General features: G+C 43.8%; 2 protein-coding genes across 6 annotated transcripts; both read right to left on the bottom strand.

The window, feature by feature from the left end:
- Window positions 1-17: 17 nt before the first annotated feature.
- On the bottom strand, window positions 18-14,837 carry LOC125760879 (jmjC domain-containing histone demethylation protein 1). 5 transcript variants are annotated; one of them, XM_049421446.1, is made up of 5 exons: window positions 14,628-14,837; window positions 11,981-12,354; window positions 6,816-6,976; window positions 3,560-5,684; window positions 18-3,470 (listed from the first exon to the last, which is right to left on the bottom strand). In XM_049421446.1, exons 2-5 carry the CDS (start codon window positions 12,032-12,034, stop codon window positions 1,830-1,832), a joined length of 3,981 nt encoding a protein of 1,326 aa, XP_049277403.1. In that variant the 5' UTR covers window positions 12,035-12,354; window positions 14,628-14,837; the 3' UTR covers window positions 18-1,829. The 5 variants fall into 5 exon arrangements, with proteins under 5 accessions (XP_049277403.1, XP_049277399.1, XP_049277404.1 ...); XM_049421442.1 differs by having other exon boundaries at window positions 11,981-12,783; XM_049421447.1 differs by lacking the exon at window positions 14,628-14,837 and adding an exon at window positions 13,690-14,618.
- A 368-nt stretch (window positions 14,838-15,205) lies between these two features.
- LOC125760924 (uncharacterized) lies at window positions 15,206-16,775 on the bottom strand. The gene is made up of 3 exons (XM_049421528.1): window positions 16,431-16,775; window positions 16,083-16,355; window positions 15,206-15,998 (listed from the first exon to the last, which is right to left on the bottom strand). Exons 1-3 carry the CDS (start codon window positions 16,487-16,489, stop codon window positions 15,398-15,400), a joined length of 933 nt encoding a protein of 310 aa, XP_049277485.1. The 5' UTR covers window positions 16,490-16,775; the 3' UTR covers window positions 15,206-15,397.
- Window positions 16,776-16,893: the final 118 nt, after the last annotated feature.

Consider the following 16,893-nt stretch of genomic DNA (forward strand, 5'->3'; position numbering starts at 1 on the left):
AAGAACGCAGTTAGCAGTTACATTTGCTCCACTAGTTTTGCAAGGATTTATTTACAAATGACATATCTTACAGTTACTTTTGTATGGCTGTAAACTATAGGTAAATGTCCTGATGCAGCTTTTGCACACCCGTCTCTAACGTGGAGCAACAAAGGGTTTTGTATTTAGAATGATTTATTCTATAATATCCAGCTTTACCTCTTTTTATCACTAAACTTGTTTAATTTAAATTACCTAAGTTGTCAAAGTACACTACTCTTGTTGAGTGTAGCTTGTTTTCCGCACTAAACTTCCTGCTCGTACAGGATTGGGTTTTGTTCTCTTACTGTGCCATAAATAACCATTTCACCGTACAGAATCTTTTACACATTCTTCGGAGCAAAATTGTTTTTTTTTGTGTTTGACAATTTTCCTTGGTGTTTTAATACGACCCCAATTTGTATTGTGCTTTAACTGTTTTTACCTCCGTAATACACTGTACTTCCAACTTCTTTCTATGCTTACTGTGATGATGAATGGAAATGGGTTCATAAAGCATCCCTTGGAAAGCTTATTTCTACACTGCGTGCATTCAATTTACGCATTGGATGAAATGGGAAAGAAATTAGCTGGATAAGGATGATGCTTCCCGTACAGAAACGTTTTCTATCTACATACAATTGTGCGATTGAATGTTGAGCAAAAGTTAACAAAGAATCAATTAATCCAGAGATACGCCTGAAGTCACGTTGTAGAACGTTTACAAAAGGAAGAGCATAACAATTGTATGCTAAAACATGCTGTTTTTTGCTGGAAAAATGTAATTGGAGGGAATCATACACAAACGCTTTCGTGACTGCCAACTGCCAAAGTTTAACCTAGTCTAACACCAGTGAGGTTTTCATTGCCATCCTTACCTTACATGAATCTTTTAGTTTTGTTCATACTTTACGATCTCCATTCCTTATTTGTGTTTTCTGCTTAGTTCACAAATACATACTCTAAAGACACACACATATACACAATTCTTTAGTATTCGATATTTTGTAAGCACTGCTCATTATTGCATTATAATTGCACTACAGATCATTGGAAGGGGGAAAATTTAATCATCTAAACTAAAAATGCAGTACACAAAATCATCACGACGTTCCACTATTCACACAATGCCCGTGTGTGTGTCTGTGTTTTGAATGGTAAAATAAAACCATACCATAAATTTGCTAATGTACACACAAAATCGGTCGTATACCTGAATACTAAAGACAGATTCCTTCCTTTCGTAGTCTACGCATTTACTACGGACCTTTCTAAAGCCTACTTTCCAGCTTTTTTGTTCCTTTCTCATTCATTCACAAACGGACATCAAGGTGGCATCGCGTTTACATCTCGAATGTCCTGAACTTTTCTTCGATTACCCTATTACGCTTGCATTGTTCACGTAACTGATTTGTAGTCAATAATGTTTCTCAGATGATTGAGAAGTTCCACAGCGAGGAGTACTTAAAAAACTAAAACAAGCATACTAATTGACCTGGTGCATCGTGGCATGCGCCACACGCGTATGTACACTGATGCACTTGATCATCAAGCACTTGAAATACTTGATGCACTTGATCTTCACGTTAAGAGCGAATAAAAACTTAAACATAATCTTTGGTTTCATTTAGAAATGAATTCGATTGCTTCACCTTCCCAATGTATTCCGGTGTTCCCGTATCAAAGGACTAATGGCTCACTATTTGGCTTGCTATGGAAAGCATCGAAAAGTTTTCTATCACCAATCTATTGGTCTCCTTGGATACCAAAGAGCTCTTGCTGTCTGGAAACGAGTAAGTGAACGATGTCTATCACTGTGCCTCCTGTACCGGTTGCTGCTGTTGGGCAGGAGGTTTCCGCTTGTCCACCAGCTTAATGTCGTGCAGCTGTAGATCGTTCTTCGAGGTGGATGCAAACTTGATCATCGATTGTGTCGATACCTGCGGCACGTGACTGAGATCAAGCCGCGTTAGGGCGTCACATTTGGCGAGATGGTCAAGCGATAGTTCCGTTATCAGCTTGCAGCAGCTCAGGTCCAACTCGATCAACGTTTTGATGGCCGCCGGTGAAGTGCCTATTTGTGCAATGGCCGCATCTGTAATCCGCTGGCACGAGCTCAGATCGAGGTGCGTCAGGTTCGGCAAACCTTGGGTAATGTAGCGCAACGCTACATCCGAGATATCGGCCCCGGCTACCTTTAACATTTTGAGGTTACGCAGCCGCGACTTAGAATCGGCCAGACCAGGGCGGGAATCTTTCGGGGGTGACAGTATTTCCCGAATCGCAAAATCATTGAGCCCAGCAATAAAACTTAAATCAAGCACCTGCAGCGGAGGGCACATGCAAGTGTGCAGCCCAAGCACGGCCTGTATGTGTGTGCCTTGCAGCGAGAGATTCTTTAGGCCAGGAATGCGCGATATTAGCCACGTGACCTGCCGTTTGCCAAGCCCTATCCAATCCATTATCAAATGTTCCGGTTGCCGGCGTACGATCGCGGACAGCAAGTTGGGGGACAGCTTGTACTCGGCACAGTTCATACGCTTCCAGAGCGATTGATCGACGGCTATGTTGGACCACGTCTTACACACCATCGTACAGGTCGCAAGTGTCTCCGGCGGAAGATAACGAAACACAGCCAATAAACAGGTAGCATCCAAGGCGTAATTCCCGGACAAGGGCATCGACGGTGTATGCGTAACCGAAGCGGGGCGGATCGGGTACAGTGGCTTTTTCATCGCTTTTGTTGAAGTGCTGTGGATCTGATGAGCCAACTGCATCCGTTGGGAGGATTTTTTCCTCGGTAGTGTACCGTGATTGTTTTTCGTATCATGCCCATCAGATGCACCCTGTCCCGTAGGGCCGTGATTACCATTACCGTGATTTACATTTACGGCACCACCTTCTTCACTCTTTCTTCGCTTCACCGGAATACCACCACCGGCGCCAGTTGATGCCAGCTGCTCACGCTGCAGCTCACGACCATCTTTTATAACGCTTGTCGTATGATGATTCGTAGAATACCCGTGAGAACCATCCAACGGTTCATCCTTAACCTCCACCTTTACTGTACCCATCGTGCCACCGCTGGACGAGTTGAGTGAATGTAGGTGCATTTTCTTCCCCACACCGGACGAATCGTTTTCCGAGCCGCTAGACATATCTTCATCCTTGATCTTGGGTTTGCGCTCGAACAGGATGTTGCCGCCTTTACTACCGACTATGACCGCACTGCCGGACACGGCAAAATCGTACAACATATCATCCTGAAAACGTGGCGCTCTCGGTGCAGAAACGTTCGATCCAGGCATGATGCCATCGCCCGTACTATTCATTGATCCCTCACCACCGCTTGCTATTCGACCAAAGTCAGCGTTGTGTGCTGATGATGCGTCACTGCTCACCGACATGCGACGTATTTCGGAAGATTTCTGTCGAGCCCGAAAATGTCGAGGCTAAAATGAAAATCATAGAAAAAACGGACGATCAGCAGAAGTCATTATTATGTGTTTCCTCCCTACTAAACCAAAAAATCCACACTTACCCGGTAATCCGTATTTTTACCCATTTTACAGCACGTGGGACATTCCCAGCTGTTGGGCAGATCATCATTTACGATTCCCTGTGCTTCCGGCGCAGCACGCTGAGCACAGTCTGGATGCGATATTTCGTAACACACTGAACACTCCATCAGCGCGGATGGACCTTCCTGCAGCTGGGCCTGCAGTTTTGCCTGGGCCGGTGCCGTAATTGGGGCCTGACGCCACCCATCCAGATTACAGTGTATACACTGTGCCGTTACCGGCAACATCGGTTGCAAACACTGTCGCATCATGCACGTCTGCTTGGCACGGCCAGGGCCACCAAACTTCACCATATCAAGACAGAAACTACACTCTCCGCAATCGGACCGCTGGCAGGCCTCACAGTTTTTGCATCGTGTCCGGCGCCTGCGCGGTCCATTCCCCCCACCATCACGCCGGTCACTATGCCCACTACTTCCGGGACCGTGCTTCTTGTACGGACCCCGACCACCACCAACATTAACGCCACTCGACGGTAACCGATTGCCACTCGTAGGCTGGGGCGAGACAAAGTTACGATCGTCACCATTGCCCTGATGATGATTAGTGTATCTGGCCGGCGGACCCATCGTGGTACCCCCATTCGAACTGCCGATTGGCGAACGGGAGTTTGCCACCGTTCCCGATTCACCCGTATCGCACGATAAATCGTTACGCTGTACCACATGATTGTGACGAGTTTGGGAATGATTCTGTTCCGATTGCTGTTCCTGCTGCTGCTGGTGCGTATGTTGAGATTGCCTTTGTCCTGCGGTTACACTTTCACCACCATTCAGCCTGTTGTCACCATTTTTGTTCTCCTCGTGATGCCTTCGACGGTCTTCTCCCGTTTCCTCATGGTCATCTTCCTCCTCATCGTCGCCTCGTTCACGGTTTGTGCCTGCTCGGTCATCTAGCGGTCCCTCGTTGTCGGTCGTACGGTTTCCACCGCCATCTCCCGAGTAATACTCATAGTGCTCACGGATATACGAATTGTTGCTCACGTTCAAATCCGGATGCAGCACCGGCACACCGGTAACGGCCAGCTCCGGAACGTCTCTACAGTGTCGCTCGACCAACGTACGCACATCCTTAATTAGCGCGACCGGATCCTTTATCAACTCCGGCACGTTCTTCTTCTGGGCCGGCAAATCGTACAAGTACATCACGATGTCCTTCAACCCGAACAGCTCGTAATGGGTCAGGTGCACGTGCGGTTTACCGTCCAGCTCGTGCTCCCTGCCCGGTTCACCCTCGAGATGTGAATGACCCAACAGCGTGTACACGTACTTCGCGAGCACGTACCACAACATCTCGGTGAAAAATGGATACCGAAACTTCTGCGGCACCTTCGTATTATCCTCGACCTGCGTGATCTTCAGCTGTTTCACGATGCCGAACGAATGCAGAAAATTTCCCCCGAATACGAGTGAATCTGTCGGCGTATACACGGCGTGAATCCAACCGGTCGGGATGAAGAACGTATTACCGGCCGTTAGGTAAACTCGCGCGCACTTTTCCACCGTATCACCGAAAAACACGTCCGACTGCTTGCCGGACAGTACCCACTTCTCGTACAGCTGTAGATTCTTCTCGGTCGGTGGTATCAACCAGAAAACTTTGCTCCCGCGCAGGATGTGATACCACACCGAGGTACCACCGAAATCGACGTGAAAGTCCGTATAGCAGTTCTTTACCGACATCAGACAGTACTTTTGCACCTTCGGGTACATCATATCGTTCAGCAGATTGGTCGATTCGACCTGCGATTCCTTCAGCTGTTTCGGCCACACCACATCGACCCAGTCAATTTGGCGCACGATCGCTGGACTCTGTACGTAGTTTTCCAGCTTGGTGTGTGAAAATTCGAGCGATATCACGTTCAGCAGCTTCTTCTTCACTGGATCTTCGTAGTACTTTTCCCATTCCTTCATCGTCATCTCGACGTTCTTCTGTGTGTTGACGTCCATCACGTCCAGCACGCGGCGTGAACCGACGCACATCCGGACGTCGGTGATGGAGAAATTGGCCGTCGGCACCTGCAGTCCAAGACCGGTTTTTTCCTTGAACAGCAGCGGAATGTTGAAGCCATTCTGTTGCAAAAATCTGCCAACAAAGATAAAACGAAAGATCGTTATGAAAATAGTAATAAATATTTTTTTAAAAGATTATCATCAGGAAATGTATGTCGATATGCTAGGATGATACTTAATCTACAAAAACAAACCCTTACCACTGTTTTAGGCGACAATTTTTAATTACATTAATTTGCCTAAACAAGCACTCACTTCGAACAAACCGCATTTTAAACAGGTCAACAATAAATTATATGACACCAATCGATGTCCTCATGTGCCGGTTCGACGGATATATTCTTGACCAGTTTGAATGTTCCATTACCACACAAACACACACACACACACACCCATGCAAACGTGCAATTTAATGCATTATCGCGTGCAGACTAGAACTCCCATTGAAGGCAAACCCTACTACTTTAGGGCGGTAAGAAACTTTGGTTGATTTTGAGGTTATGCCGCGTGGAATTGTGCCCAAAAGTTGGTCGCAAAAAGCGGTTCGTCTAAAAGCGCGCCCACGGCGAAGCGAAAATTTGTCATAAAATTGGAAATGTATAGAGGTCAGAGGAGGTATCGCCATCGCTCTCTTATCTTTTCTCTTCCAACCTGTATCGGGGTTGCTGTGACCCAAAAGGATGGTAGAGATAATCGGAACGGATTCTTTCCACCCGGTCTTACGGCCCGGTTACGCCCGAAGGCACACGACGATGTTTCGATAACGCCTGGCAGCTGCAACAAGGGCATGGTTTTTTTATAAACAAAACAAAATGTTGACCGAATAGACGGGAGCAATCTTTGTGCATTGAGCTTTTCATAATCAATCTTCATTAATTTACACATTTTGCCCATTTGAACAAAGAAATTTAACGTCTTATCAAAACATGCAACCTTAACATTCCAACAACGTTAAAATAATCATCTAAATTAGCAATAGTAGAAATGACGAGCGAAACAAAACTCGCTTGCAACAGCTTCCAACTGCCTCGTGGATAGCAGCGCACGTGTAGAAAATTATACCACCTGACTGGAACTCTACACCTCATTCCCACAATGTTCTTAGTGGATGAAAAAAGTGGCGCACACACTTCACACTACACATCACACAATCGAAAGACGATCCATCTGTAGGGTGAATCCAGGCAAAACCGGCACAACTTACCCGACGGTTAGATTTTCGCCTTTCATTTCGCGCACCATGCCGGACTGAGCGAATCGGGGTGATTCCAACTTTTCCGCCACACTGAACCCTCTCGCACCTTCGTAATCATCGTCGCCCAACGTCCAATCATCCGAGTATAGTTTCCTTTGTTTACGTTCGCGCTGTGAATGGAAAGGAAGAAAAAAAACGAGAAAAAGAAAAGTTACTAAAAAGGATGCATCATTCACCAGGATGTGACGTACGTTGATGTGCTTGATTTGACAGATTTGACATATCAATCTACTCCTTTCGTGGGAATGTCAAAATCCGATACGCAAATAATTACTACAGTAGAACGTCGATTATCCGGGGTGCTCGGGACCGGACTGCCGCCGGATAATCGATTTCCACGGATAATAGTCCCGTAAATATCAAGGTCATTTATATATCTAGATAAAGCGTATATAGTGTCTATATACTATACTATGGTGGTCCTTTTGATGCTAAATATTATTCTGGATCAACCAAATTATTATCAAATAACAATTAAAATTTAGAACGTAAAATAAAATCATTTCAAATATATCGTTTGTTGACGATTTTAATAATTTTTACCAACCTGACTTCAGTACAAGCGTTCAGCACGGTTAAACAGCTGTCAATTTTCGGCGCACGGTTAATCCACCCCCGGATAATCGACGTTCTACTGTACTTTCAAACATCCCGAACCCGTTCCGTGTGCCCTTCAACGGAATAAAATATGATTACAGCATATTTATTTCCTACCACCTTTCTGCACACGGCCATAATGGACGATCTGTGTGCTCTGGCAGTAAAACAATCGTCATGCACTCGTCATAATCCGAATTACACGTTTGCCTGTCAGAAGGTTGGCGATTTTATGACCGTGAAAAGTGAAAGTCATTTCTCAGCTGTTTCTTGTCGCGCGCGTCGACTATTGAGGCATGTGTTCATAAAAGCCGCCAAATGCACCACGTGCATTGTTGATATTCGTTGGTATTCGTAAATATCTTGTTTGAAAGATAGTAAACAAACATTCACTACACGGCAAAACGACCTTCCTTTTCTTCATCCGATTTCTTCGTCGAGGAAAACCCATGATAAGTTTCATATTTCAGTAAACAAAAATAAAGATTAACTCGTATTCATGTGCTCTTAAATTCAAAATTAATATGCGGTCTCATGGTCCCATAGTGTCTGTGTTCGGTCTACATCAGACCCGATCTCCCGTAGCATATCTGGGCTGACCAGGTCCAGCTACATGACTAAGAAACATCTATTACCCCAAAGGGAGAGGAGTCAAATTATATATTAAAATAAATCACACGTTTCAGTGCAATCTTGTTTCTACAGTTTTGTGCATTAAATACAATTCTCAATTTTTTTTGGTTATGAAATTAAACACCTCCAAATGTAAAAAAAGACAACACATTTCCGAAAAACGAATGATTGTGAATAAAATCCCTACGTATTAGGTATATGAAACCAACGACCACCACCGATGGATGATGAAAGGTTCGAAATTGCAAACCTCCAAAAACCTGAATGATAAAAACCGGTTTCTTAAGCCTGTTTTAGGGCAGTGGATGTTGAGCATTAAAAAAACGCATTTTCTTTCAATGTTCTAGCTGTATACGGTGTCTTTGTAGAATTTGGGATAAAACCTATATAATAAAATTGAGCGATAAATTCGGTGCATCTTACTTTGGAGCAATCGCAAAACTTCATTACTCCGTTCAAGAACGATCAAAGTGATATTTATAGATGCTGCACTTTCTCGATACATTAACATCAATAAAGATTCTTTTGAAAGAGATGGTTTTATGTTTCTCGTACCAATCAACATCCGCAACACGTTCATCACATTTTCTTCCTTTCTTGATATCGATACTGGAGGTGGAAAGAGAGAGGAATGTGGGATAATATATGAATGATATGGTGATACGAATTTATACGCTTCGAAAAGTAAACAAAATCGAATGATTGAAGGAAGTGGAAACTTTTCCCCTCAAAACATGACGAAAGAAGCGTATTTCTTCGCTTCGCAGTAGTGCGGATATCCTTACAAGTGTGTTGGTAAGTTTGCCAAACACCGTTCAACAGTATTTGCCGTCTTCGGAATATTTGGGTGTTCCAGATATCATGAAACTATTGCCAACATTGGTAACACAGAAATTAAAATATTCGATTTTAGCTTCTCCCCGTTACACGTTACACGTTACGCGGTCCTATTGAAATCGTCAAGCTGCTGGAAAGCATCATAAATACAAATATACACAAACTTGTTAAGACCGACAATATTTCCACCGGTTCAATTCCTCAACAAAAAGCTCACATGCTTGACTCTGATGATGATGATGATGAATGATTGCATCAAAAGCGCCGGCTACTATCGATTGATGTTTCATGCTCATCTTCTAATCACATCGTCTGCTCTATGCGATAATCGGTCTCGATATTAAGGACGATATTGCCACACTAGAGTGCTGCTGAATCGGCATTTTTAACACATGATAACTCCGATAAGCTAAGGAATAGGTCAAGAGTCGCAAAGTCACCATGACCCTAAGGTTTTATGCTTTGCTTGCGGTAGCTGTCACGCATAAAGGTGTTTATTTTCGTTCTTCTTAACGTACAGCCTTCTCTATCAGTAAATATGTACCCTATTTTTCACTAATGTCGATTTTGTCAGCTGCGTGAAACGTCACTTAACGATAACATGTGACTTTACACCACTTTACATATCAACAACGTGTTTTATTTCTTAACAGCACACACGTAGTTTCAAGTTTTTCTTGGTTGATACACGATATAACATTAAAAAAACGAAAATTATGGGATGTTCTGGTTTATCTTAAATTATATCACATAAAATGATTGAACAAGCTTTGTGAAGTATTGGAAACAACATCAAGGCATCGCTTTTATTATTAATTACTCGGTTATATTACTAATTCAAAGTAAAATGTGCATTATCTATTAATTTTCCGCAACACAGAAGCGTTACACCTACTACAGGGATTTATTATTTCGTCCTTTTCGTTCTTCCCGATCGGATCTTACAGGAAAGAAAAGAGGGAAATCATTCCATCGTAGTAACCGGCCGGTCTCCACCATATCTGAGTACGAATGTATATGTGTGCGGCTATACACGCAGCATACAAATACGCAACCACATGAAATCCACCATTCGAAAAAAGCTCTCAAAAAGTTTCGAACGCGAAAGTACGCGCTGATGTCTGGTGATCATTGCCGGCCGGGTATGGTACGACGGGTAGGTCATTCCTTCAAACCCATCGAAAGATTGCACTTCAATCTCACTCTAAAAGCACGAAGAAGCTTCACCCCCAATCTGATTACAAGTGAAGTAGAGTAAGACAGAGAGAGAGAGAGAGAGATACTAAGAAAGAGATACATGTACGCATGCGCGTGACATTCCCCAAATCTCATTACGGCTATAGCATCGTTTTCCGCTTGTTGAAACGCGTCGTCCCATCCTTTTAGTAGTTGGTTAGAGATCCGCGAGAATTACATGTCTAATTCCCCAGCTTTTTCACCCTTCACTTACAGCATGAAACTGTATCCTATCGCGAGCAACACTCGACGCAGATTGCCGCCGTTACGAAAAGAGCAAAACTGAAAGAGGGAGAGAAAGAAAAGGTCAGCCGCGGTGCGGGATGGCATCATGAAATCATCATCCGCACGTTTGCAATATTTTCCGCATAACCGTGGATGGGGATGATTGGGGATGACCAGACCGAACGCGTCATGCTTATTGTCTTGCTTCGTATACTTTTTGCAACCCACTGCTTCCGTCAGTCATTCGTCATATCTTACTAACAGCAGGCGTTCGATCTGAGTAGCTACTTGTATACGCAGCGATGTTCGGAATCTAAGCAACCACACCGAATACTTCATCATCCGTGTCAAGTAGGTAGTAGTTTTATAGTTTGTTCGTGTTTGTTTTAAAACATGTGAGCGTTTTTAAACAAAGTTGCGCGTCTACTGGAACAAATGTGAATGCTAATTAAAATAATTAAACGCTATATCTGCGACAGTTTTTAACACAATTTGGGGCAAACTGTTGCGAACATATAGGAAAACATAATGTGAAACATTATTACAACTACAATAACAATTATGATAAACAATCAACGTCGGCGTTGATCAACAATCCAAATGTCATTGGAAGAGCGTATCTGAATGGAATCTGTGGACGATTTCAGCCTTATCTCAGTATTGTCATTTCATCAGTTTATGTTGAGCTTTTTGATGATTAATAATATATAATTTTTATGATTTATCTTTTGCAGAATGTCCTGCATTCCCCATTAGTAGTATAAACATAAAGGATATGACCTGAATCTACATCATCATACACCACTTTTTGTCTCTTGATTGTTACGTCGACTTATGTAGATATGCAACTAGAAGCGGTACGATGACATGCAAAACATATTTGCAAACACACAAAAAATGCACAACATACCGACCCATCAAAAACCCACTCTCTGACGATCTACACAGCACTTTCGATCACGTTGGCCCACATACCAGGCGGGCTATTTCTGGAACGTATTCAACGTACACCATACACACCAGGTTGCGAGAATACTTTATGCCAGGTGTGTTAATATCTCGTGTTAAATATCTGTAGCACACACCGTCATATCCGGCGGTGGTAGATTTCTTATCATAAAAAGTGTATTTTCTCACAAAGACGGCTGTTTAACAGTTCCATTCCGGCCGTGCTTCCGTTGAAGATTAGTTATTGGCACAAATAAATATCGTCCATATGCACAATATTTCGTTCTATTTTCCTCGCTTAATAGACACGTGTATTTTCGCATTGGTAACACTTGGAAAATTAACTGACCTAATATAATCGGCTCATCTTCATGCCCTTTTTTTCTCGTTACGTATACATATTATTGCCCTGAGAAGAAACATTTTTCCTTTCACTTTTGTTTTTGGTTCAAGAAGAGTAACGTTTGCACGAAAACATGAACCACAAACCCCACAAAGAAGCATAAGCGTAGTGTTTCCTAACTCTCGGTTATGGTATTATATGCCACGCCGCAAAAAGGGATTTTTTTTTCCTCATTCACAACTCATGCCCTTTTTTCACGCCTTTTCTATTCGATATGCTGCTTCACTCTACTCACCAGTTGTCTGCGACTTTTCGATGGCGATATCGGCGGCACCTTATCGGATGACATCGTGCCGCACGTTTTTACGTACGATTTTCAACCAAACGAAGCCAATGTGGTGATGGTGTGTTGCTGCTGCTGCTGATGATGATTGCTTATCTGGTTCGTGTACTAAGAGTTCTACCCTTTCCGGTAATGGAACACCATGCACTGCACACGTAAACACACGCACTTTTCACACATACACTAAAAAAACTCCACCTTCAGCCAGCCAGCTTCTGCACAGCCACGGTGACGATTACACGGTAATTAATTTCCTTTATTTATTTTGTCACTGCAGACGGTCTGCTAGCTCCTAAATAAACGTGTATACACAATCGCAGCAGCTGCTGTAAAGCAAGGTTGACATATGCTTTTACAAGCGAACATCCAGCACTATGCATCCGTTGACGTCACGCACACGGGGCAGAAACAAAACGTTTCACAACAAATAACACAAAAGCGGAGGGGGGGGGGGGAGCGACAATGCACGCACGGGGTAAGATTTGTAACGCACTTGCACTCTCGGTTGTCTGTGTTTTACACCTGCGGTACAGTGTGACTAGAGCGACACGACATTTATTTTCCGTCCTTTTCTCGATGGTGCATACATTTATACACACATATACACATTGCACTCTTTATCATTTTGCTCCAGTTAAGCAACAACACTTTTTCTATTTATTTATTTTTTTGCAAACGATGATGATGGTGATGATGATTGTTGATGTTTCCTCTCTGTTGCTTCACCAACAATTTCATCAACAAAAAGCTAGAACCTAGTGAAAAAAAATCATCCAATGAGAAAAAAAACATTGTGAGCGGAAAGAAAAGGACAAGCGAGACGAGCAAAGAACAAAAAAAAGCGAGATACTAAACGCGAACGCAGCACCCGAATATAAACGCATTCCAATAAACTGCACCCTTGACACTTTCTTCGCTTCCCTTGTGGGGTAAATTAAACAAGAAAACAAAAAAAACACGCATACACGTTTCCCGAACTATCTCACTCGCTCTCTCCTTTCTCTCTCTGTCTCGTATTTCTTATACGATTCTTGCTTATCTTGCTCTTTTTCTCGCTTCCTCTCAGTCTTGCTCGATTCACTTGTCACGGTTGATGATGATGCGGTTGCGTTTCTATGTGTGCTTTTTTCGTTTCCTTGTTTCGCCTAATTATGAGCCACAATTGACAGATGGCGGAAAGGTGGCGGTAATGAAGAGCTGCCAGTACCTTCGAAGCATTAAAAGAAGGTGAAAAGAAGTCGGCTGCGGGAAAAATAACAGCAGAAAAACTCTTCCATTTTCCACCCAATCACATACGCACACACACACACACAAACATACACACTTTTGGACAATTAGCACCGCGGGTAGTGGCGCACAAGTTGAAAATGTCCGAAAGGAGAGAAAAAAAACATTGAATGCTTTTTTAAACAACACAGCGCGTTTGGAAGCGAAGGCCACACCGAGATGTGATGGTGCTAGATAAGTGGTATTGGCCGGAATCCGTACCCACCACCCATCCATCCTGTAAGCTGGGTAGGATATTTTTGAGCAACGAAAGGGGTAAAACACTGGTGACAACACCACTTGTCTGTGGTACGCGAAGTAGCAAAACGCATTCACTCCAACAAACGAGACATAGTGTTGTGCACTGGTGCGTTTTTGTATTGCAGCAGACCCACCACTGCGATGTATAATGGCGGCTGGTTTTGCTGCTGAAACCGCACGGGTGATCACGTTCGAAACGAATCGTCGCCTTCTTTGAGCTGGCACGCACACGCCCGTACTGAACGGAACCAATTCGACCGGGAAGACCTCGAGCTGCGCTTCAAGCAGTTTCGGTGCGTTCGGATACCGCGAAGATGACGTCATCAGCGACGATGACACGAAGGAAGCACAATGGAAAACGGTGACCAGTGTTTTGGGAATTACACTAGAAGAGGTGATTTTTTAAACCTGGGCGTGCTAGGTAATTGTAGTCGCATATAGCGCCGATTGGCTTTAGCTGAGCTCTCGCGATTCAAATGTTAACAAAACAATTCAAATATCTAGCGTTCATTGCGTATTTTGTCAGCCCGTTTTTTTTACTACGGTTTGTACGATGCTTTCCCACTGTGCCGAACGTTCGGTTATGCTTCAAATTCGTACTCGGCAACGCGCGATTTCTTCTGCAGGATGGAAAAAGCATGTACGGTTTGCGGGCGTACATGCACGCAAGCGAGAACGAGAGATACACATTCACTTTTTTACCACACTCCGACAACGCGATGGTTTGCGATGTGGAAAAGCACGGAGGAACCGGTGACGAGAGCACTACACACAACTACACAACCACATCATCTACTGGCGCCGCTTCAACACACACCCCCAATTCTAGAACACGCCGCGCTCATCGCGTTTCAATATTCTACCGTCGTTGTTGGCCATTTTCAGGCTGCCCCTTGCTAGTTTTTCGGCACTGGCTGCAACCACCGTTTTTTTTTTGGTTCACGCACTTTTTGCAAAAACACCCCACCGTGCAAGCGTGTTGATGTACGCGCGCGTGTGTGTATGTATGCCCGCGTGATAAATAATAAAACTAATTACGTTTCCCTTTGTTCGACACATTGGACGCTTTTACCTTTTCGCAATGTTCAGAATACGTTTTCACGCTGCCACATATGAATCACGCCACTCGTAAAACACGTCGACACACGCATCCGGGATGCTTATACCGGGACTGCTGAAAGCGAAGAAAATTCTGCAGAAATGTCGTCAAAATCTGAACGACGCAGCGTACGCGATTCACCGTATGCGTTCGCCCGGATTCACCGAATTCAACTGAGAGCGAAAAAACGAACGCGTTCTCTTTTAGGGGGTAACATTTTCTGACAGCGCTCGGCTTTCGCTCTCTGGAACACTAAATTTATCCTCTCCCTCTCCGCTCTTACTTTCACGCTCTGCTCAGGATGCTTGGCAATGGGAATTTGATCGAAAACGATTTCGCAGATTTTTTTTTAATTCAAAAAAAACAATTTACATAGAACTCGAACAAACTAAAACATAAAATATCATCACGATCTGTTTTATTTCAATGCAAAAAAGGATCATTTATAGATTCACGATCATATACCTATGTAGAAGAAAATAATTAAGGTTTCAAAAAATGATTATATCGACTAACATGTGTATAAATAAATGAAACACATTTTACAGGCATTATTTTGTACGCAAATGTATTTCCGACACTTATCTACCGACAGGACGTTATATAAAGAACAAGAAACCGCTTAGATACTCTAAATATTATTCTTCTCGCCAAAATGATAACCGTACGCGATCGCCAAAAACTGTACACAGAACCCATTTACGTTCTGTCATGTCACACAAGCTGAAGCAATCTTACCAAAACTACATTTCAACATCCATCGTTGCTGGATCGGGTGCATCTGGTGCCGAACGCCTTTGCCAATCGGTTTCGCTTACATCCTGTTCGAAGTCCAGATCGCCATCGTAATCTGGCAGATCCGGCAGTGGTTCATCGCTGATGGCCATTGAATCGACCATAATTTCGTTGTTGTTATTATTATTATTCTTGGACGCTAGCCGCGCTTTGCGTTCACGTTCGTCCATCTTTTGCGTCACTGTTGAGAAAAGGGACTGAATGCGTTCCTGCGGTGGTTGCCAGATCATTAACGCGGTACATGGTTTTTCAATGCGTTCTAGCAGCGTCTGGGGCAGTATTTCGGCCCGATTGTCCAACCGGCGCACCTCTTCACAGATCGCAATTCGTTGGGCCTTCTTAAGACGTTCCTCAAGCTCCTGCGGTGACATGCACACGTGGTATGCCTCGGTATTACCCAAAAGCATGTCCTCTTCGAGCGAGGAATGGGCAGGTGATTCGGGTGTGGACGCATTCGTTCGGATGTCGTGTGCAGTGTATTCCGTGGAAAGATGCAGATTGTTTAAATGCGATGACATGGCTTCCTCTGTAAGAAACTGTTTCGATGGCCTAAAATTTCGGGGAAGATAGGAAATGTCATTCTTTCGATTGAGAGGTGCCGCGAGGTTCGATTGAGAGGTGTACAGTACTTACACTGGTATAACGTCTGGGTCGGGTTTTCGTTTCCTAAGTTCCGGCAGGTATGACTGCGGCGTAACTGTAGAAAGTCCAAACGATGGCGGGCTGCTACCTAATGGCATTGATGGTACCGGTGAAGGAGGTCCCGTAATGGGACTGGGCCGAATGACAGCATTAAATTCCATCACCTGGCCTGGCTTTACCCCGTACGACCAGGGCATTTCGGCGAAATTGAACGGAGCACCCGTGGGTGAGGGCATGATTTGTGACGGCAATATGCTTGGATTTCTGAAATGCATTTCACGCACAAATAAAAACGTTTAGAAAATGGTCCGATCAGCTACTACTACACTGCTGGTGAACCTTATTTTCAATGGAGAGACACGCTTGGTTCCTTGGTAGAAACTAGAATGAGATGCCATCTCGCTGCGTTGCCTAGCAATGGTGCTAATGTGTCCAGATATTGCAGTTGCTCGCACGGTCTAGAATGTTCCCGAAAATGCGAAAGAGCTTCTTTCAATGTTTGTTGCCGGTAATCACAGTAAAATATGGAAAACTATATGGGGCACGCAAAAAAGTATGGATTTTTCTTTACTTTTTCGTTGTGTTTTTTTTTCTGACGTGCTTCGAAGGTAAATATTTTGAGACACAATTTTATTACTTCATCAACCACGCCGTACGAGTTCACTTCAGCCGCGGTGTTCGGTGTGTCTAAACTACGCATAAAACGTCTTCATTTGGAGAATGTTTACGTTTTGCGGGTGGAAAACTTCTCAGCTGCGGCATACACTCTCCTCGGTTTCAAGTAATGCAGTAGACGTTCACA

This window comes from Anopheles funestus, chromosome 2RL, assembly GCF_943734845.2.
Source record: "Anopheles funestus chromosome 2RL, idAnoFuneDA-416_04, whole genome shotgun sequence".
In the NCBI taxonomy this organism is placed as follows: domain Eukaryota; kingdom Metazoa; phylum Arthropoda; class Insecta; order Diptera; family Culicidae; genus Anopheles; species Anopheles funestus.